Source organism: Ischnura elegans, chromosome 7 (assembly GCF_921293095.1).
Source record: "Ischnura elegans chromosome 7, ioIscEleg1.1, whole genome shotgun sequence".
NCBI classification, from domain to species: domain Eukaryota; kingdom Metazoa; phylum Arthropoda; class Insecta; order Odonata; family Coenagrionidae; genus Ischnura; species Ischnura elegans.
In genome coordinates this window covers 55,573,825-55,596,769 of record NC_060252.1, presented here as the reverse complement: position 1 = coordinate 55,596,769, position 22,945 = coordinate 55,573,825, and the positions used below count along the sequence as shown (strand labels likewise).

General features: G+C 35.3%; 2 protein-coding genes and 1 long non-coding RNA gene across 8 annotated transcripts in view; 2 read left to right on the top strand and 1 right to left on the bottom strand.

The window, feature by feature from the left end:
- The window catches only part of LOC124162957 (centrosomal protein of 135 kDa-like), a 48,016-nt gene extending 44,305 nt beyond the window's left edge, over positions 1 to 3,711 (top strand). For all 3 annotated transcript variants that reach the window (XM_046539734.1, XM_046539735.1, XM_046539736.1), the window contains one exon: positions 3,366 to 3,711. In XM_046539734.1, the coding sequence (XP_046395690.1) occupies positions 3,366 to 3,456 (91 nt within the window). In that variant the 3' untranslated portion in view covers positions 3,457 to 3,711. The remainder of the gene's footprint in view (positions 1 to 3,365) is intronic.
- Positions 3,712 to 4,356: 645 nt separating this feature from the next.
- LOC124162137 lies at positions 4,357 to 7,516 on the bottom strand. Of its 2 annotated transcripts, XR_006865490.1 has the most exons (5): positions 7,246 to 7,516; positions 5,172 to 5,361; positions 4,994 to 5,067; positions 4,662 to 4,798; positions 4,357 to 4,497 (listed from the first exon to the last, which is right to left on the bottom strand). It is a non-coding gene; the product is annotated as an uncharacterized LOC124162137 (long non-coding RNA). The 2 variants fall into 2 exon arrangements; XR_006865489.1 differs by lacking the exon at positions 4,357 to 4,497 and having other exon boundaries at positions 4,542 to 4,798.
- Positions 7,517 to 7,604: 88 nt separating this feature from the next.
- LOC124162136 (RING finger protein 121) lies at positions 7,605 to 19,220 on the top strand. 3 transcript variants are annotated; one of them, XM_046538556.1, is made up of 8 exons: positions 7,605 to 7,690; positions 7,872 to 7,912; positions 7,983 to 8,124; positions 8,272 to 8,426; positions 8,507 to 8,735; positions 8,837 to 8,970; positions 13,609 to 13,710; positions 17,124 to 19,220. In XM_046538556.1, exons 1-8 carry the CDS (start codon positions 7,661 to 7,663, stop codon positions 17,242 to 17,244), a joined length of 954 nt encoding a protein of 317 aa, XP_046394512.1. In that variant the 5' UTR covers positions 7,605 to 7,660; the 3' UTR covers positions 17,245 to 19,220. The 3 variants fall into 3 exon arrangements, with proteins under 3 accessions (XP_046394512.1, XP_046394511.1, XP_046394513.1); XM_046538555.1 differs by having other exon boundaries at positions 7,655 to 7,784; XM_046538557.1 differs by lacking the exon at positions 17,124 to 19,220 and adding an exon at positions 14,602 to 15,107 and having other exon boundaries at positions 7,655 to 7,784; positions 13,609 to 13,763.
- Positions 19,221 to 22,945: the final 3,725 nt, after the last annotated feature.

Sequence of the window (22,945 nt, the reverse complement as noted above, 5' to 3'; positions counted from 1 at the left end):
TCGAACCCACGACCTTCGGTTTGGCAAGCGAGGACTTTACCCCACCGCCACCGAGGCTGGCTTATTTCTACACAACCAGGCGAATGGCGTACTTTGCCCATGTTATATGCATATATGATAACACTCGATTTTTGTTAAAATGAATCTTTATTTGTAGCAATTAGTAAAATCTTGTACATTTATAGGTGATACAGATATAAAGGTACACAGGTGGCACACGGCCTGTCGTGCGAAGTAATTTATACGCCATGTGTAACGGGTTCCTCTTGCTGATCTAAACAAATTAGCTTCAATACCTCGAGCTTTGAAAACTCGTAATATAGACAGTCAAAGTACATTGTAGGAATGCACGAGACCATTCTAGCCCAGAATGTACGTACGATGTTGAATTACTTGGTGTTCGAAGATTGAAGTATTTTAAACACTAGCACGCCCGGTCCAGGGTCATCAACTTTTATTTCATCCTATTTATTAATGGAAATTATATTTCGGAATGGTTATTTTAGCACATAGGTTATGTGTAAGTAAACTCCCTTTGGAGTAAAGTGAATTACAAGTGTTCGAGAAATATAATTTATAATCGTTTTGTGTTCTTATTAATTATGTGTGTACGCATGTTGTTGATTGCTGCGAGCCTTTAATGGCATGTGCTCTTGCAAGAGTGGTTTTCATTTTTAATGTGGAAGTTGATCAGTACAAGCAATGAAAAATTAACATTTTTGCGCACACCAACCCTTGCTAGTGTAGTCGTCGTATCTCCGTGTTTGAAATGACATTGCTTAAATACCAAAACGCCATTATGATGATAAAAAAATAGTCTCATGTCTATGCTTGTCGCAATTAAAATTAATGAAAAAGTTGATGCCGTATGATCACAATGAAGACAATAAAATATACAGCCATCACGAAGCCCCGAACCCTGGTCCCCCACGTGGTAGTCCTAAACATTACCACTACCCCACCTGACCCGTCTGCTGTGAGGTGCGATATCATGGAACTATAATCGGCTTGTGAAAAGTACCGCATGAAAATTAATTAATTACAGCCAAACTAAGGCCCATTCAACGGAACCACTACTAGTTCAGGGGTGTGTTCACCACTCCGAAGGCCATAAAAAATACGGCATTGAAAAAGGCGGAGCAAGTTTCGTGGTCTCCCCTTGTCAGTAGGTACCATTTTCCAAACCTTCATTCATCATTTTTCATTATCTTCATTTTAATTCCTCATTTTTCAATAATTTTTCTTGATATGTACTTTTACCTTTAATACTTGAAACTTTTCAATAATGTCTCTTAAATTTTTATCATTGAAATAATGAAGCAGTTGAATCTCACTGGAATGGCATGTAAGAAATGTGAAAACAACTCAAATGACTGTGACGTGTTTTTATGCAATAAATACTCTAGTGGTCCTATAACGTTAAGGAACATAAGTATTTACATTATTTTTCATGCTATTTCTATGTATAAGTGACACTCTTTGGCAATTGCAGATTTAACAGAAAGGCAAGCCTTAGTTCTCAGATCTCAAATGTTCAACTGTTGTATATCTATTCCAATATAAATCTTATTAGCTAATAACACTTTGCAAATTTTCTCCCTTCCTGAGTCGAAGTGCTGTGAAAACCGTTATGAATGCACTTGTTTCTAAATTTGCATTGGATCTTCCTCGAGTAGATTTGAGAATTTAATTTTTAACAGGAATCACCTTTGTGAAAACGAAAACTTTTATTCTGAAGTTGCTCCACTTTGATGGTACACTCTGCCTTTCAGAAAGGAGGCCTTATCATCCAAGTTGACATTCATCTACCTTAATAGTATGGCTGTTATTGGTCTATTTTGAATGGTTTAATATTAAAATCATTTGAACTGAGCTGACTGTCACCCAAGCAATTATATATTCTTGCACACTTTCTTTTCATTGAGAACTGTTGAAGATAAAGGATGTCTTTCTTTCTCCTTGATATGGTACATCTTATTTTATGGATTCTTACCATTTCCATAACTATGAATACTTTTAAGGAGATTATAGTTTCATTGAATTTTGTCCTTTAGGCTGTGATTGAAATGTTAAAAAATGATTGACATCAAAAAACTACTGAGCATAAATATTGTTAAATCCTCTGCCATTGTTCATCAGCCTTTATCAAAATATTATATGCAAGACTGAAACGTTAGTGTGATTACAAAATCATGAATTTTCAAAATACTAATGTGCTTTATATGATTGTGGTCCTATCCTGTCCAAAATAAAGCATTAGGAACTTTGGGTTATTCAGACTTAAAAAGAAGTTGTGCACCATCTTCAAATTATGAAAAGTAGCTATTTTTCTTGTTAATAAAACTCCTATTTGCCGACTTTACTTGGACATAGTGCTTAGTGGGGGAATGTTCATTTTTGAGATGATTCTTTAGTATTTCTGTTGTGATATGACACCGACTGCATCTTTTCTGATGAGGGAGTTTAATATAGCAATGATGATAGTGACAAATAAATTCTCCAAGTTTGGCACCATATATGCAGCTTCATGTCATAAGGAATCACAACCCAAGTGTAGCACCCAGCTGCCACACCCCTGTAAATTAGGTAAACTCAAAGAATTTGTTTGTTTTTATTGCCTTATAGGGGTATGGCAGTTGAGTGGATGAGAGGTGTTATAGTGCTTGGTTAGGTGAAAGTTCCCCTTAAGCACCTTATCCATGTAAAATGAGTGAATGGTTGTTTTTTAAACAGGGAAATCGCAATTTTTCATAATCTCTACCTGAAGACCTCTGAATTTTTTCCCTATTGAGCCAAAGTATTTTGTGCTTTATACTGGATCAGATTTTCAACTAGATTACTACTAGCATGATGGTATTTCAAAACTTTGTGATTATATTATGACCCATCTGAAACATCCAGATCACATTTAAGCATTTAGAGTTGTGATACTCCAAAAATGGTCAAAAAAATCATTTGAAAAAAGTTATGAATGAATTCTCCACTTTTATTCCTATGCTATTCTAATTGGATTAGCCTCTTAGGGCTGGAGATCAATGCAGTGATTTCTTTATTACCTCTTTTCAATTTCTTTTACTGGAGAAATATAATGCTGGTATACTCAAAATATTTTTTTAAAATTATGGTTCTATTCAAAGCTTTTTAAGATTGTCAAGAATGATATTGCTGCTTTTTGCTCAAGTATTTTTTATGTTCAAGTTTTTTTTTCGTTTAAATGCAAAAATTTTCTTGTACCTAAAAAGAAGGACATTCGTAACTTTTTTATGTGTAGATTTTGTTTTACTGATGAATGTAGCAATTTCATATTTATCTTCTTAATTTCATAATTAAGGTGATGTTTATTGGGGATTTCATCAATATTTCAGTGAGATCAGTGTTGCAGTAGATGAGAAAGAAGATGAAGAAGACCTGTTGATAAGGTTAGATTCACCTACGAACTCTTATTTCAGTGGATGAAAATCAATTGCAGGTGCAAGGACCTTGGTCTAATCCAGTGAGTGTCAGGAAGCTTAGCCTAATCCTCCTGTAAAATAGTGCTTGCTCAGATCTTTGTGTATATAGATATAATTGTGTGTGCGGCACATACTTGTAAAGTAAACAGTATATGAAATTGAAGACTTATATTTTTTGTGTATTTGATTGTACTCTTTGTGATTTTTACAATGAATTTTAGCATTTATGTATGTATTTTTGTAATAGAGAATCTAATTTTTGTGTGTGCTTGTAATGTAAATGAGAAGGATGATACATTTTTTAAGTGAATAAAGTGTTCATTTTGATAATGCAGAATTCTAAATATTTAGAATGAGAACCCATTGGCATCCAAATAACATCCTGTTTTTGTATATGAGAAACAGCATGCATCACACATCATAGTAAATTAAAGCTTATCCAATATCTGATATGCATGTTGCAGATGTTTTGCATATAAATCATTTTTGAAGTCTTTTCTTTTTCATTTGGATGAAGTTTAAGAATGGGAAAGGAAGAAAGACAAATGAATTGGAATCCATCCTCTCTTGGTGTAATTAATATGAGAATCATCCACAAAATAAGGTTGCAAGGATACTGGTAAATGTACCGCCAGGGACGCCGACTTGCAAAAAATATTGGGGGGGCCCAAACCAGGGATCTTGCCCCAGAAAATTTTATAAGTAGTGAGTTTTAAGTTTTTTAAGCATTTTAAAAGAGTCATATGATCAACATTAGAACCCTGATAACTCGAATCTCGATATCTGGACACTCCGGAGAAAATCGACAAGCCTGGCACATTTTTTCCTCACACCCACAACGAATTTTTGAGGGGGCTCGGGCCCCCTCAGGCCTCATGAAGTCGGCGCCACTGCGTATCGCACATATTTCAGAAATTGGGGGGGAGGCAGGAGATTGAGATGGGTCAAAGTATTTAGTGGTTGCAGGCGAAAGTCTGTTCAAAAGGTCATTACAGCTTGGCAATATCATTGTGAGTGATTCTTTGCCCATTTCCTCCTCTTCCTTCTGTGGAAGCGAGACAGGTGATGTTAACTGATTTTTCATTTAAATATTGCAACTGGAATTTATTTTCACCTCTTATAAAAATTCCAAGTTAGGAAAATATGGAGATAGTCCATATTTTAAAGGAAGGCTTCCCTTGAAACTATCTTGGCTTGGTGAAATAATACCTGGAAAATACTTGTATCTTGTGAGAAGGGATGTATACTGAAAAAAGGAAGAATCTGCTGCGGAAACACCACTCTTTTCCTTTGTGGCCAACATTTTCAAAGATTAAGGTTGAGGAAGAAGCCATCCACTTTTGTACCTGTAATAAATAGGGCTCTGTGATGATTGGAATATTAATTATACCTATCAATATTTACTATCAAAAAAGGTGGAGTTTCCTAAACTCCTCAGTTAGGTGACAGAGAAATGGACCAAGGTCCTCCTTGGAAAAAAAATGCCATGACCAAAACCAATCTGTATGATACCACCTTCTCCATTTGGAGAAATCTCTTACCATGCAGACTTCCATTCATTGGGCTCTGTACATGTCTTATAAGTGGCTCTCATTGTGAAGTAAAAATTTAACCACTGCAATGCAAAATCATTTCTATGACTTCAGGTTAATACAAAAAAGATAATACATCAGGTATATCAAGAAATAGCTGTGATGTGGCTTCTCAGAAGATACCTACGCCTTCAGAAGTTATGCCATTCATTTGCACAGTCCAACCAATTCCGAGGTTGTATGTAGTTGTGTATTCTGAGGTTGTATGTATGAAGTTTCAACAATCTTGACCAGCTATGAAATTTAAGGGAGTTTAACACTAGAAGGACCAAATCCGTCATTGGGATGGATAACCTTTCCTTACTTAATCACATTGCCTAGAATTTTTTTATGATAAGCATTCTGTTAAAATATAGTTTGATTTTTTCGCATAGAAATGGAGTTATACCACTTGCCGATCTTAAAAGACCAGCACCCATCAAAATGATGGGCTGACAATAAATGTCTCTATTGTATATATTATGGTAGTAACACATGTTTTATTTAGGAAATCTCTACACTTCATTACATCAACCCAATTTCATGTTTTAGCGAGCTCATTTATACATTTCACTATCCTTATTTCATTTTTAATGGAAATAAGCAGCATATATTTATCTGCCATATGTAGTGACATATGTAGGGCAGGGGAAGCAGGAGCGATGTGACCGCTGCTCATTTAAATTTTTTTTATTTTAATAATAATAATATTTATTAGACATAAAACAAGATTGCATTGGTCTTCGTCAAAAATTAATGAACAAAATTACAATCATATTAATTGCAAACACAGAAAATATTATACATAATTACAATTACAGAATATGTTAAGTTACAAAGGTATCATGTCACTATTGAGGAATTCTTCAATGGAGTAGAAGGCCTTTTTTTGTGAGCTGAGCATGCACAACTCTTTTAAAATGATATGAAAAAAATTAATCAGTTGTATTGAAAAATAAAGAAAAAGCTTATATTTAATGACGTTATCAATTAATTTTAACATATATGAAAAAAATATTCAGACATCAAACGTCAAAATTACAGGTAATGGTCCATCTAGGTAGCCATACAACCTCAGTCCTTCTAGTATTGACCTGCTACAAAAAGATAGGGCTATACATGTTTTCTAAAGCTAGCTTTTCCCAGTGGATGGCAGAAATGAATTCTTTGTGGGCATTATACCAGGTTAAAATCTCCATCCTATCAACGTTTCGCTACATTTCACTGTTTTCCTCTTACAATTTTCAAAACTGGTGACTGTCAAGATTCAAACCTGGTATAAAATTCACAAAGAATTCATATACATTCATGCGTATATTACTCTTTTCTTGCAGTAAGTCCTGAATCATCTAGCTAGGCAGGTTTCTTTCCCGCAAGAGTTCATAAATATTCTAAAACTACCAAAAATGAGAATAAGCAACTACCATGGAATTATACTATCCAAGCTTTGCACATATGGATAAGTTCAGATTAAATAAAACTAAAAAGTGCCATCATCATGAACTTATTCAGGAGATGATTGAAATAGTGAAATATATATGCTGGCAATCACAACTGACATGATAGGTAACTACTGAATAAGCTGGAATTATAATGGACTTTGAATTGTTTTCATCGAACTTTTGACTGTGGCAAGTATGTTTCAGGTCACGAACAAATTGAATGCTGTCAGTTATATGCAAGAACAATTTACATCAAGTTTCAATGGGGCAATTTGTCATTATTCTCCAATATTTGTTCCACTAGGAAAGTCTTTCTTGGGCTGCAAATTTACTCTAATGCAAGAGGTCCTTCCTTTCAATTTAGGCTTTTATCAACCAAGTGCAGGTTGGGGTTATGCCATTTCAAATTCAGGTTTGATTTATAGATCTAGCCATGATTTGGTTATTCGTACTGGTTGACATGCGAGTGAGCTCACTTACAAATTTATGGCATGCAAAGGCATTTTTCTGTTAATAGAGTGAATTCTGATATTTCAATGAACTTTAGTTACAAAAAAACAAAGTATAGATATGCCCAGTCAATCGAGTACCTTTGCATTTTTTGGGATGTATATTATATAGCTATATGCTCTGGGTTGCAAAAGTCCCCTTCGACTATGTGTAGGACCTTTAATGAATCTTAAAGATCTTTGATCCCATTTGATCCCATTCCCTTTTAGCTTCGTGGGCCTAAGTTCAGGTTATTTCCTTCTCGATTTTTCCGCCAGGTTTAATTGATACCTTCGAATTTTCGTGGAATAAACTGGCAGCATTCCTCTCGAAGAAAGATCGTGTGCACCTAGCTCATGCCCAGGAGCGAGGGGAGACGAGTTTAACAACCACAATGGGAGATGCGGACTCATGATGGACCCGGAAAAGTAACTCCTGCTCCTCCTCTCCGAAGGTAATCTCACGATCCCCGACAATTTTTCAGGCAACTTTTTAGCCACGAATAAATCAATAATTCATCAACGCCTCTTTCCTCAATCGCTTTTCCAGTCCTCAAGAGTAATTCAGAATTCCAAACCCTTCACGACATTCATTTTTTTCTGCACGAAAACCTGCGCATTTTAGATTTCATTTTCAATGAATTGCAGAATTTTTCATACGACCAGACTTCAGTAGCTTTCATACTATTACGTCACACCGGTGAGATATGGAGCCTGTGAACGAGTTGTTAAATAAGGTGGAAAAATTATGAAACTGTATTGTATTTGCTATTGTTCTATAAGTGCTGAATGAGTACTTCTTTTAGTATTACGATGGAAGACGAAATATTTGTATGCAATTGAGTCTTGCTGTTTTTGAGCAATTCTCTTTAAGTGAAGATTCAGCATAACAACACAATCTTAATAATTTTCTTGCAGACTGTTAATCCGGAGGATCTCACTCCCGAGCAGAGATGGAGGTAAGATTAATGTAACTAACGACTTCAAATTTTTTTAATTGCATTTTTATGAGAGTAATTATCGTTTTAGGCTGGAACACATGAAAATTCACGAGCAGCACAAAGGACATGAGTCTATGCATGCTGAAATGATATTAATTCTCCTAGTCACCTTAATTGTAGCTCAAGTTGTATTAGTGGAGTGGAAGAAGAGGCATTTTAAGTCTTACCAGGTTTGTATGTTAATTACTTGTTTTGGGGTATGCTTACCGTATTCGTATACACAGAGTCTGATGATGATGTATTGCCTATTAAGTGACCTGTTGTGGTCGAACTGATGCATTTTGTTAGATGCTTGAGTGATTCCATGTTTCTTTCAGACCGCCACGCTAATTGGTATGTGGGTGATACCATTTGTGCTGTGTTTAAAAAATCAGTGGTGGCGATTTATATTTACGTGGCTGATCTTCTCCTGTATAACATCGCTTGTGGCTCGGAAAGCCCTTCAAAAACCTGTGCAAGGGACCACGCCGAGGTTGTTTATGGTGCAAGTTGATTGTGAGATGTTGGAGTGTCTGCACTCTTCGGTGCTAATTTAAATTTGCTTTATCACAGGCTTGTGTACAAGTGGTTTTACCTAGTTTATAAGCTGAGTTGTGGACTTGGGCTCCTGGGATACATTTTGATGATGGCCACGATGTTCGGATTAAATCTACTCTTCGATTCAAAATCGAAGCCCTGGATGGATGCTGGTTTCTTGCTACTGTTTTATGGGCTTTACTATGGAGTGCTGGGTAGGGATTTGGCGGAAATATGTGCCGATAAAATGGCCACTCACGTGGGCGTAAGTTTATAGTATTTAATTAAGTCTTGTTAAGATTTAAATCCTATTAATTAAATTAATTCCTGTTATTGACTCTTAATCCTGCTATATCATTCTCTTAGTATTACACTGCTCAAGGAATGCCTACAAGACATCTTGAGAGTGGAGTTTGTGCTGTCTGTGGAAATAAATTGTTAGTATCGGAAGATGAAGAAGGAGTGCTAGAGAACACATACAAACTTTCTTGCAATCATGAGTATCCTTAAAGTGTCAGGTATGATTTTACCCTTTAAATCGATTGACCTTTAAATGTCATCCTTCTCTTTAAGAGTTTTGTGTAGTTTGTCAATTTTATAATCCACAGGGGTCAGTGGCTTAGCCAGGGGGGGTGGTCCCGACTCCCTTCCCAGCCCCCATCCCAAGATATAAAATCACAATTATTTTCCTTTATAATAGAAAAATATATAAAAATCATGAATTTACTAAATATTTCTTCAACAAAACAATGATTTCTAATATGAAAAGTGTTAAAATTAGTTTAAAATCCTCTACTTAGCACCCTGTTTTTTCAAAAATCCCCCTGGTTTTGGACCCCTTGAACGAAATTCCTAGCTATGCCACTGACAGGGGTTGGCAACGTTATCGTGCTTGTTTGACACATATATTGGCATGGTTATATGGGATTTAAATGCCTGCATTTTTGTTGATGTGTGCCTATATATTATTAACGTCCTCATTTGAATCCATACGCTATCTCCATTGGGTCTCTTATAACCTATGTTGCATGGTACTTAATTGCTCATTGTTATGCATCAGGAGCAGGTACAGAAAAAACTCAGGGAGGGGGGGATGCAATGATATATCTTGAGATACCTTTACTTTTATTGTAATGAAAAATAATTAAGTCACATGAAAAGCTTTTTTACTCTGATTATACACATACGTTAAAAAATGACATCTCATGATATAAAAAAGTTACAATTGTGGTTCTGTAATGTTAGGAAATATGAGTGGAACCGCAAGGGGGGGACGTGCACTCCCTGTACCCCCCATTTGTGTCTGTTATGCAGGCTGTATGAAATTTATTTGGGGCTGCATTTGGCTTGAGGGTTGTTGACCCATGATCTCCAGTGTGGATTCACTTAATTTAGTAAGATTTCATGAAAGATGGTCGTGAGTGCAAAATATCCCTTATTTTATGATGCTTTGGTAACACTAGGAGTACCATTCAGAAGGACAGCAGGGGCCATTTGATCCATTTATGGTGCATATTATGTTGCTAAAGGGAAGGCATCTGTGCAATCAGTAATTGCTAATAGTCTCAGGTCATCTACTAACAGGGTCCATTTTCCCCTTTTTCTGAGATTAGTGGTCTTAAATAAAATTTTGAATAAGAGTTTTGGCATTACTTAATTTGCTAAGAGGTGTCGTACAGCATTGTCTTTATAAAATCTGCTAGGATGATGCCTGTTGAAAATTTTTAGTGCTAAATACCTTCAGATATATTTTTTTCTATTTATTTAAGTATTTCCCCTTTGTGTTAGAGGTGACTGGTGTTCGTAGTAAAATCTAGGTCAAAATTTAGTTTAAGAGGAGGCAAATTTCCTTTGACCTCTGAAACTTGGTGCAATGTTACCTCTAATTCTTGAGTGAATTACAGTCCTATTGAAAGCATAGTGCTTATGAATATCTCTCACCAAACAGGTGTCCTGTCAACCAATATATGATGCTGAATAGATCATAAGAATTCCAAATCGGGTCCTGAGTTTTCGGTTGATGTGACATCTTAATATTATATGCCTTTAGTCTCAATGCAGTACTTTTCTGTGGGAGAAGATTTTTCATGTAGGAACTGATTACGTGTAAGAGAAATGATTGAGATTCTCTTACTTTTGTATTCATAAATAATGAAATTCATTGAGTTCTCAAAACACCTATACATATTATTATTATAAAAAAATGTTCTTTAAATTTTCAACCAAAAAAAAGAATATTCTCCCTCTGTGTATTACACTCAGGAGTCATGATAGCCAAAACTAAAAAAGAGGCAGCCGGACACAATCCTAATCAAAACTAAAAATGTGGTGGACTGCTTATACTTCAGGTAATGCAGGATGCTGCCTGCTATGCTAGAAGTTGGCCTTTTCCTTTCATCATTTGTCATTATTCTGGATATAGGGCCTTTTCATCTCAAATCAGGCAGATTTAGCAAAACAATTTCAGGTGACCATCACCAATTTCACTTAACCCTTTGCTCTCAGGATTAGGCAACATTCATACCAGTAACCCACGCAGAATTTAATTTTTTGAATATGTATCATGAATGGAAAATCGTGCTAGTCCTGTGTCTCACTAATTGAGAGTTGGTAGTGAACTACTGTCGTCGTCAAAATGATGTGCCGCTGTACTTTGCAAATTTATATCTGGACATCAGTGCATGCCATAATTATATGTAATACGTTATTATTACAGTAAATTTTATTCTCAATTCTTTTAAATTTTTCGTTTTATGAAAAATTCAAAAATGTAGACACGCCGGTGCAATAAATGACTCCGCGCACCATAAAATTAGCCGTTTTGTCAACTTCATGAGCTTTGTAACTCAACTTAAGGAAAACTACTACGTCTACAACATTCATCTTCTACAAAAAGTTGCAACCATTAATGTACACTAATAAAATGGCTTTTGCCCATTTTTATAACGCATATTTTGTTTCAAAAGAACGAAAATGTTTAAATACTATCTAGTCCTACAGTTTACCCCGAAAGAAAAAATAAAATTAATAGAAACACTTCTTAATTTATTTGAAAATTTTCTATGATCCATAATCTATAAAAATATTTATATGTATTTGTAAATATCAATAACTTTTACTAATGTCGTGTTGCCAAACGGGGCCCCGCCAGGCCATTGCTGGTTACTAGGAAGTAAAGTTTAGCGCGCAAGACGTGGCAACGCAGCATTCGTTCGCTCCTGCGTATTTTTTTAATGCCCATACCTAATCTATACTACATAAAAATCATGTATTTTCGGATCATAGAAAAATTGCAAATAAAGTCAGACGTGTTTCTATTAGTTTTGTTTTTTCTTTCGGGGCAAACTGTAGGACTAGATAATGTTTAAACATTTTCGTTATTTTACAACAAAATATGCGTTTAAAAAATACGAAAAGGCCACTTCATTAATCTACATTAATGTTTGAAACTTTTTGTGGAAGATGAATGTTGTAGACGTAGCAGTTTTCCCTAGGCAGAGTTACAAAGTTCACGAAGTTGACAAAACGGCTGATTTTACGGTGTGCGGAGTCATTTATTACACTCGCGTGTCTACATTTTTAAATTTTTCATAAAATAAAAAATAAATTAGAGTTGAGAATAAAATTTCTTTTAAAGTGACATATTATTCATTAGTATAGCATGCACTGAAGTCCAGATATGTATAAATTTGCTAAGTACAGCGGCACATCATTTTGACGCCAACAGTAGGCAAGAGTTTTTGAGTCACTTGACACCCAAGTAACTTTATTTCAACGCAGAACCTAAACCATGGAAAGTTATGAACCTTTGGATGTACGTCTGTCTAGCTTCAAATGTGCAAGCATGTATTTTCGTTAAAATAAAGTAAGAATCACTGCCCTCTGTGCTTTGATTACATATGCGATTTTTTTTGTTTTTACTATGAGGCGTAATGCTCTTATATTCAAGGGTTCATACATTTCCATGGTTAATGTTCTGAGGTTAAATAATGTAATCATAATTCATTTTAAGGGTACATCTTTTGTATATATAACTGCTAGAGAAAAGAGTGATGACCACTTGATACCCCTCTTCCTGATTTGACATGAAATCCCCGTATGGCCTTGATTAACAACTGATGTTCTGCAGGAAAACTGCAGATTGTGAACAGAGTTGCTAGAAATTTATCAAAAATTTGGTGATAAAGTGTTAGTTATCTTATTTCTGACAACTGTCACCTTCATGACCCTGTTAAATTGCAAAATTTCATTATGAAACACATCCTCACCCTTAAGGTCTCAAAAAAGAAGTATTCAATGATTGGAGAATCAAATACTGATAATTTTTATGTAAGTAGTAATAAAAATGGCTTTTAATTTGATAAAATAAATTTTTTGTCAAGTGACTGCTTGACTTCTTTTGTGGTAGTGTAAAACTCCCATCCTACTGGTATTAACTGCATATGTATTTTATTATCAACCTTATATTTCCAATCATGACAATTTTGTGGGAACATTGACTGTTGCATGGTCATATCAGTTGTTTTGACAACTTTTGCAACATTATCAAAATTATTCCAGTAGCTGGGAATTAAGTGTCAATAATAGGTAGGTAATTTTTATGTATTCATCTTATTTAAGCTGATGAACTGTCAAGATGATGCTTTCAATGTCAATTATTGCTTTGTAATCTCATGCCCTTCACTTCAAAAATTTCTCTTCAACTTCGAAATTTATCCTTGAGTTGTCATTTTTTTCAGCTTTCCTTTTTTTGCCATTCTAATGGAAAGTATGGTTTAGATTAATTCTTGATTCAGTCACTTGCTCATTTTTTCAATCCAAAGTTTGAAGTGGATTAGAGAGAATATGATTCCTTAAAATAAGCCATAGTTGTGTAAATAGCACAAATTCAGGGAAGGGGGCCAGTTTCTTTCCCCAGGCCTCCTCATACCACAAGAACTTGTTAAGGGCTCTTCAATCTTCTTCAAAAAATTTTGAATCTTTAATTCTTAGGGAAGGAGCCAAATGTTGCCCAATTAGCCACTACCTATGATCCCAAACGTTAACCTAATATACTATTTATAACTTTATAAATTTTAAAGATATTTTAGATTGTAAATTTAAAAATATTGTGAAATGTGATCCTTAACTGTGCCCAGATTTCATGAGTTTTGCATCCGTGGTTGGTGCATAATTGGGAAGAAGCAGACCTGCCCTTACTGCAAAGAGAAAGTAGACTTGAAGAAGATGTTCTGCAATCCGTATCCTTCCCATGATGTGTTAACTATATAATTTTACTGTTCTCTTTATATTTGTTAACCCTTTCGAGACCGCGGAGTTTTCGTCTTAGCTTGACTGCTGTACCGCTCCCCAAGAGACTCTTCTTTCTCGTGGTACGGAGCATTTTTGGAGGGCATTCGTTAAGAAGGGTCTCGCTGAACCTTTTTCGACCCCTCCATGGTGGGACTCCGTATTATCTCAGACTCCAAGAGTAGTTGTGCTCCCTCCTTTCCGGGTTTACGACCATACCTGCGGCATTGGTTCGCGGTCAACTTATGTATTGCTTATATGTATTTAGCAAATGGATAATTGTTGATTGCACGTAAATTACAGACATTGAATATAATTCCTCATTTTTATCTGAGCATTGTTAAATTTTAAACGAAGTTCTAAGGCCATTATCAAAGCATTTAACGCAGCAACAATTTCCATGTTGATGTTTATACATAACTCGAGATATAAGTTAATATTTTTCGTAGAATTTCGTTTAAAAATTGTAAACGCTGCTCAAAAGACAAACAATTCAATTCTTAGTTAATATTTCTTGAGAAATGAACAAATATTTATTTCTAAAATTGACTCTATAAACAATTGTATGACCGCTGTCCCTTACCGCTGAGAGAGGTTATAAAACACGAAGGGTCCGGGTACCTGCTCCCGGATTCGGAGGGTTAATCCTAAACCCCGAAGCGTTGGGTCCCGAGACAAAGGCGACCTAAACCCACGACCGTCCTGAAAGGGGGAGAGCTAGAAAACGAATATATACGGGTTTCGTTTTCTTGACCGGGAAACTCTCACACGTATATATACGTCCGTGGTCTCCCGGGTCAGGAAACGTCCACACGTATATATACGTGCACGGTAGGGAAAAGGTTAATGATAAAGGTTGGCCTTTGACATGAAAGGTTTAACTATCAAATACATAGACTAAAGGATTACTATTATGCATATTTCCGTACAAATTCTTTGCATGTATGTTTGCCTCCTCAAATAAAAAATAAAAGTTTGAAGCATTTAGTGAAAAAAACTATTAATATGTCGTAGATTTTTGGTGGCAAGCATACTTACTAATTTTCATTAAAATTCGAGAGGTCAAGGTTCAACTCCAGTTTGAGTTCGGTTCGAATGACCCATAATGAATTCCTCCAAATGAAATTGTATTTTGAAGTTATATTTGCATGCCAAAGTATTCATCCATTATTTGCTATTATATTCATTTAATGACATTTAGGTCATGTTCTATTGCTGTCAAAATTAATTATATATCGTAATTCAAAAGACTTTGAGAAATGAGAAGTCACAAGAAGTCAGGGTTCCCACCTAACTGTGAAAACCTTAAAACCGTGAATAAGCCATGAATTTAGTCTACCGTGAAAAAAACCTGGAACTAGCCGTGAATTTTGTCATGAAACCTTAAAAATCTCTCAAACTAGATTGTAGAACTACAATTGACAGATGAAAAGAAAAATCGATACTTGGATCATGTTTCAAGGCCGAGTCACGTGCAGACACTGTCCGCGAATTTATCTACACACGTGTATTCTAAGAGCAGTTATTGGTCCATGAGCCATTGTGACACATTGACCTTAAGCCTGTGATTGGAAGACCGGTAAACTAAGTGTTCATCAACTCTGGCGAAAAATCAGACACTTCTTCACTTCCCTGTCACCCTGCTCCTTCCATTTCCCCACTCACAACCAGGATCTGCATTTTGCTAACGATAGGTGACGTCAAAAGAGATTACTCTTTCATTGCTGCATTTGCATTCACGGCGTCTGTTGCGTTTGTTATATTTGTAGTCAATGTGCGGCCAATGATTGTTACGTGATCAATATTTCTGTTTAAAATGCTTTATCTACACACCATGAAAACCTGGAAAAAACCATGAATTTTATAATTTAGTTAGAGTGGGAACCTGGAAGTGGATCTTGGAAGCTCTGAAGGTATCTAAGATTAGAGAATAGCAGAGAATAATGTATAGGAGATTGGGGGTTATGCAGGCTGTATAGAAAGGGATAGAAGGAAAAAATGGGAATATTCAATGTGGGAGAGAAGTCATTGGTATTCTTAAAGAGTATATGGATTAAGAAGGAATGGATCACTGAAGGAATGACAAGGAAAATGGATAAGGAAGTAGAAGGAACACAGTAAAGGGTTTACATTAGAGGTGGGTTGGTTGTATATTATGTAGAAAGAAAATGAACATTAAGTTATGGTGGGAAATTAAGGAAGCACGAGAGGTTTGGTTGAAAGGGCAGTCTTTCAGATGGATTTGTGGCTGGTGTGATTTATACTAGGTAGCAATCTGGTAGCAAAAGAGGAAAGCCGTGCCAAAACTTAGGCCTAGAATTGGTTGAATAAAATTTGAATTTTGTTTTTCCACATATATATTTATTTAAACACGTCCGTGGTTTTGACACACTGCGTCATCTGATGGATGTTGATGCAGTGTGTCGAAACCACGGTCGTGTTTAAATAAATATATATGTATGTGGAAAAACAAAGTTAAAATTTTATTCATCATGAGTAAATTCCATAAAGTGACGCCTGAAACCATCAACTTCCTAGAATTGGAGGAGGTTATCAGAGGAACAAGAGATTCAAGTAGGTGGAAGGAATATGTGAAGAACCTGTATGATAGCAGGAAATGTCTAAAGAGATGGAAGGCAAGGTGGAAAAGAATAATCTTGATCCAGGGATTTTTGAAGTGTAATTAGAGTGTCCTCTGAGATATGAAGACAGGGAAAGCAGTGAGCTTGGACAATTTCTGCAAACGGGGCATTATGAGTTGGAAAGATTGGATGAGAGGATCATGGAGTAAATGTGTAAAGATGTGCTGTCTAGAAAATTATGAAAGCCGTCATGAAAATTTACGAGTTATCCTATCTGCTTGATATTTTTGTGTGTTTGTGGCCACCATGTATCAGCTACTTCAGTTGATGACCTATGAGTGAATTGCATTTAGTGTTACCCTGTTATTATATGCATTTTTAGAAGTTTCTCCATGATTGATGTAAGCAGTACAGTGACTTCTGCTAATTAGTCATGACCTTTAAAAGGTAACCTCAGGTACAGTGATGAGTGCTATACTTATGGGCAGATTAACAGCCAAAACTATCTCTCATTAAGAATGCATGTATTCGTGGTAATCATTAAGTGTTTTGCTACTATCCATCATGGTCTCACTCCAAAACCCCATAGCTTCAACTTTAGATTAAAGCCATATCTGCAGTTCTTCAAGTGACTATGTGAAGTGGAATGGAATTATCTTACCAAATTGCTATTAGAACTGCAAAATTCTAAATATGTACTTGTTTCATTAATCTTAGTTTAATTTGGGATTGTTTTCTTCCAAGGCATCTTCTGTATGTATCCTGAACTCAGATTACCACAGGTGGGAAAGACCTCACGTGCTCTATGGCCAGTTGTTAGATTGGATTCGATGGCTTGTTGTTTGGCAACCACTTATCCTCTTCTTGGTTCAAGGAATTAATTGGGCCCTAGGTCTTGAATGATTATCGTATTATAACATGATAAATGTCTCTCCCGTTGGATTGGAATATGAATTAAAATTGAACAGTCACTACAAACACACAATGTAATAATTACATTGAAGAATAATACAGTGCCAAGGTACATACATTGTTACATTTTTCCATCTGTGATAAAGTGTACCTCATGGAAGTTGGAAGGTATGTTCATTTTTATGATCAGTGTGTTTGTAATGTTTCTGTGAAGTGCTAAAAGCATTTTGTATGTAGCCTTCAGAACTCAATCCAGTGACTTGGCATAAAATGGAGGCATTAGCATTTTGGAATCATCGTTATTTTCATGCATCTGTGATTATCGGCGGATTGGATTTGTTCACCATTATTATGTATCATTTCTACTTTTTAGCTCTGAAAATAATATTTAAATTTGATTTTCATATCTTTTCCATGTTGAAGTTGTTCAAACAGGTGTGTTTGGATTATAAATTATTTCAGGAAAAACCATTCAAATTGATCTGGCATTAAGAATGTGTATAGATTTTAATGTTGTGATATATTTTTTATGAAAAATGTTTTTTATTAAGAGCAATTATTTTGTTCTGTTACTTGTTATTTCTTTTGTGACATGATTATGTTTTTCTCCTTATCTGAATGATGCTTAAAGTATAGTTACAGACCATTAAGTACCTATTTCCTACCTTGGGATATTAATTGGCCGTAATTTGATTTTGTTAGGAAAATGTATTTATTTGGGTTGATAAACATGCAGGTACTAATTTCTCTTCTGAGGAATATCTGTGAAGTCCTTTGAGTAGACACTTCTTGCCATGGAATCAACAGTATTATGGCTGTAGAGAAAATAACTTGGATTCAATATTTGTTTAGGTTGGTTATTGTGTATACATATGATGTTCCTATGTTTTTATGCACTCGAACAAGCGATTGTCCTATTCTATCAATGAAGGTACCTTAATTACATTGAACTGTCTCTAAAAATGAGGATTTAAATTTATGTGGTTGACTCCTAAACAGAAGTGGTTAGTTTTTGCTTAGTGGATATTTATTTGAGATCATTATATTGAAGTTGAGTTACATGTATATTTCAGGAATAGAATATTTCCCTGAACTTGTCTACCTCGGTGTTCCCAAACCATTTGATTTCATAGATCATCTGGGAAAATTAGCCAAATGAGATCATGGAATTGTCAGGTGTGAGTATAATTTTCATGTCTGGAAGCACTATCTCTCTGAAACTGAGGTTTTAATCCAGATGCAAAAGGGAAATCTTTGAGTGGATGCGATTTAGCCTTATTTAAATGAATTCGTCCATTGCCTAAAGTCGTAAGCCATTGAATTGTGGTTTCCTGGAATATGGTTAGAAAATTGCTCTAGTTCTTAGTTGCTGCTTGAGATCAAGTACCTGCATGATAAGGTCCTTGCTCTATGTATTAAGGCGTTAAAAGTTTTATCTAATTCAATGATAGTGTTTCCAGTGTTGTTACACTGGCAATGAATAAAGCAATGAAAAGACTAACCTGACACTGCCACATAATATAGACTTCTTGCTTTTCTTGTTATTAAAATTTGTTAATTTTTCTGAAATTGTGCGTAAAATACTTAATTTGCTGTATGGTGTTGTCATCAAATCAAGTCAAGTGCATGCGGATTGGGTACCTATGCATTTTTGAAAAATGCTATTCAAATTTTAATTTTTTTGTCACAAAGTGGAAGTAAATGTGGATCGTTATGAAAAGAAGACATACAATGTTGAGTTATTAAAATTTCCCGGAAGTATTTGTGTAAATTGTGGGAACAATTTTTGAGGATAAAACCTGAAATTCAAGTAATTTTTGGACAGCTCACACTTAGTGTGTGCAGAAGTTCGTGTGGAGGAAAAAATGCTTAAATTTGTTTACCAAATTAGAGCCTTAATTTGTACATGTGTAATGACTATCTTAGAAGGAATCTAAGAGTAAAATAAAACATTTTTCAAGTTGAAATCAATCTGTTTCCTACTTTATTACCTTTGAAACTGCCTTGTGCCAGCTGAGGCCGAAATGCAGTTGTTCTGCGAATGTGCTTTTTATGCTATAATGAATATTATTATACCTTTCTGTATTATTTTCATTTTGCACAACCTGTTTCACCTTCTCATGGCAATATAACTGGGATTGCTATGCTTTTCATGTATTCTAGAAAGAATAGAAGTACCTTTAAGTAGTGAGGCATTGTACAATGATTTATATAAATTTTATAGAATTTGTGATTCATGGAAATAATAGCAATTTTACTGTACCTGTATCTTAGTAGCTTTCCTTAAGCAAGAAAGGCATGATGACGAGTGTGTGCGAGAGCAATCATTTTCTGAGTCCTATGGTAATTTTTGCCATCCCTCTTTCATTCACAGCTACATTTCATGGAAAGGCCAATTTGATGCTAAAACATTCTTTGTGATTCTTTTTCTGATTGACCAATGACTCTTTTTGGCAATAGAAGAATAGACCTACCAACTGATGGAAAAAGTGAAAGGAAGCCATTCCCCTAAAAATTATTTTGTGCTTCTAGCTTGAGTCTAGTTCCTACAGCTTAGAGAAAAATATGTTATAATAAAATTTCTTTTATGTTTTTTGTAATGAGATTAAATTCAAGTAAGATACCTTTTCAACCAGATGAGACTAGGAGTTGGAGGATGCTCAACTCCTTGTGGGCACCAATAGGGGACATGATATCTCCAATATTCATCAGAGTGCTTTGTCTAGTGTAATTTAGAATGAAATGTGTTAACATGTGTGGGGCAGCTGCTTTCCCTTGATGATGCCCGTTTCTCATTACCTTATGCCATGGTTACAGCAGTCGGTGATTCTAGAATCCCCTCAATAACGTTAATTTGTCAAAGGTCCAGTTCCTCTCCGAAAAGGTTGGCAAGTAAATGTTGTGTAATCCATAATGCATGGATTGTACAAAGAAGTTTTCTGGGCGAGTGAAAAAAATTGCTGCAGTTGTCTTCATAAGTTGACATAATGATTATAACGTTTTTACCTTACATATTTCTTGCTTTTACTTTGTTGTTTTTTCATTCCTTTTCTGATTATTCCAAAGAAACTTGTGACATAAAAACCAGAAATGAGGTACCAACAAAGGAATTTTTAGGGCCACATGACATATTTTTTTAATGAATGTTACCGCACCTCTTTTTTATACTCAGAAAGCATGGCTATGTGTCCTGGATTTCACAACTTTTAATGGCAAACCTTTTTGTGCTTGGAATGTGGTCTTATTTTTCACAATTGAAGACTTGTTATTAATTACGGTGTAAGTACCATTTTTTAAGTTAGTTGTCTTTAAGACGCATGTAATAGCCTAAGCCATTGACAATCAAAAGGGTTTATGTGCAATTTACATCATTGTAGTTCCTTGTGTCCCCACTAGATTGTTAGGGAATAACTCCAGTGACTGTTGCAAGGGCCTAATATATAGTCTTATAATTTATAAATAAATAGTTATATTAGAAACTATACTGATGCATGGAAAGTCACAAAAAGATTTAAATATAAGAATATCAATATAAAATAAATATTTCAGACAGTGAATAATTTAAGAGTCTCAATCGCAAACAATAGAGATTCATTTCGGGTTCACTGACTGTGAAATACATACATTACAACTTTTATCATTTGCTATTTGAATCTCATCTGTGCAGGGCCGGCCCTAACAGGTGCGGGGCTAGGGGCGAACCTTCAGTGCGGGGCCCTTCACTTAAAATATTAAACTCTATACCCCATCTACAAACTCGAGCATTTTGAATCCCTACCACTCTCTGGCTAAGTATGTGACAAACGCAATTGCACAATAAAAATTAATGCATTATTATTCCTTTTTCATAATATTATTTTTTATCTATACAGACTTAACAATACAGTAATGGTTGAAATTACGTTTTCAAAACAATCGTTTTTTTTTAATTTTTTTTTCACGAACGAGGGGCCCCCCAAAGCGCGGGGCCCGGGGCGGTCGCCCCGCCCTAAGGCCGGCCCTGCATCTGTGGTCTACCTCTTACTATCTTCCCTTCCATCTGTCTGTCATGGGTAATTCTCATTAGACTCCCATGTCTCATTATGTGGCTGATTAAATTGTCCCTTCTTCCACCCGTGGTTTTCAAGATACTTCTCACCGCTCTTAAAACTTCCGCATTACTCAATTGATCTATCCATTTGATCTTCATCATTCTTGGCAGTGCTTCACAGAATTTGATTTCTGATGAACTTAATCAGTGAAAGTATTATGGTGCAAAAGAAAAGCACGCAATTTGTCAAAAATTGCTGGGAGATCAGCCTGGGAGCCGCTAGCAACTTGTAGGGTACTTGCTAGACTTGGATTGCTTGATCTTGTAGAACAGATATCTTCTCCAGAGCTACACCCCACCTTTCGGCAAACTTATGCGTATTTACCCCCTGTGAGTTTTGTTTTCTGCTGTGTGCCAATCAGTCGACTGCTGGCTTGAGGGCCTGGACAGGGTGCTCTACAATTTGGGATCAGTATTACCAAGAAAGCATCCAGGACAGCCTTTTTCTTCATTCCCCATGTGTGCATTGTATCTTCTCCATTTTCAATATTTTCTGTCTTCTTTCCCCCAGCTATTATTAAATGCGATTTTTGCTGGGGAAAACTTACCGTTTTTGAGATGTGGGTCAGAAAATCAATGCCAATGGTATCTTTGAAAGAGAAAAATTGAGCCCAATAATGTGCCCAGGTCTATAGATATAAATCAAACCATCATATCTTACTTGCCAGCGAGCAATAAACTTTTTTATTCAGGTCTCACCCAAGTATTTTAAAGCTGATACCATAAGGATTTACAGTGTATGATTTTCTTTTCGTGATTTAAAAACAAAATAATTATTACATGAAAAAAAATTTATTTATTGCATTTTCTCTATTGTTTGTATCTGATTTACTATTAAGAAATGACATTGTTATGTGTCATAAGGCCAAGGAGTTAGTACCCATCTATTAGAGTTAAACTGTGCAGTTACTCTCAGCGGATGGCACATAATTCCCTCTGCTGCAGCAGGCAGCCCTCAGGCTAATATTTTATGACATCAATAGACAACATTAAGTCATGAAAACCAAACGCACTTTTAACACATGGGGAAAATGTATATTATAATGAGATAGATGAGAGAAAAAATCAAAATACATAGGGCTTGACCCAGGGTGAATCCAAGATTTTTTTAGGGGGGGAGAACAGGGTTCTAAAAGGCAAATGATTTTCTAATACTTGAGATTAAAAGAAAAATACAATTACTGTATGAAATATTATATTTATTTTTATATGAAATTATATGATAGAGGCACTAAAATAAAAACAAACCTATAATGATAACCATTATAAAAATTTTGTTGATTTTTTAAGCATATGGGCGGAGCACAAGTCCCCTGTTCGCCTTAATCTGTCTATGGTGTTGACAAATTTTATAAATAGTATAAATTTTATAGTAATTTAATTTATGGCACATAAACCTGCATTATTACAAGTCTTCAATTTTGTTCTTGATATTATCTCGTGATGGTTTGTCTTACTTTGATAGCCAGGTTATGGTGACTATGATGTTAAATTGATGATTTTCACAGGAATTGTGTGCAAAATTTGCATTTCTTTGAATATTTTGACATCCAGTTTATCAGAATACATGTACCAGAAAATTTTGTCATTTTTTTTGTCAGC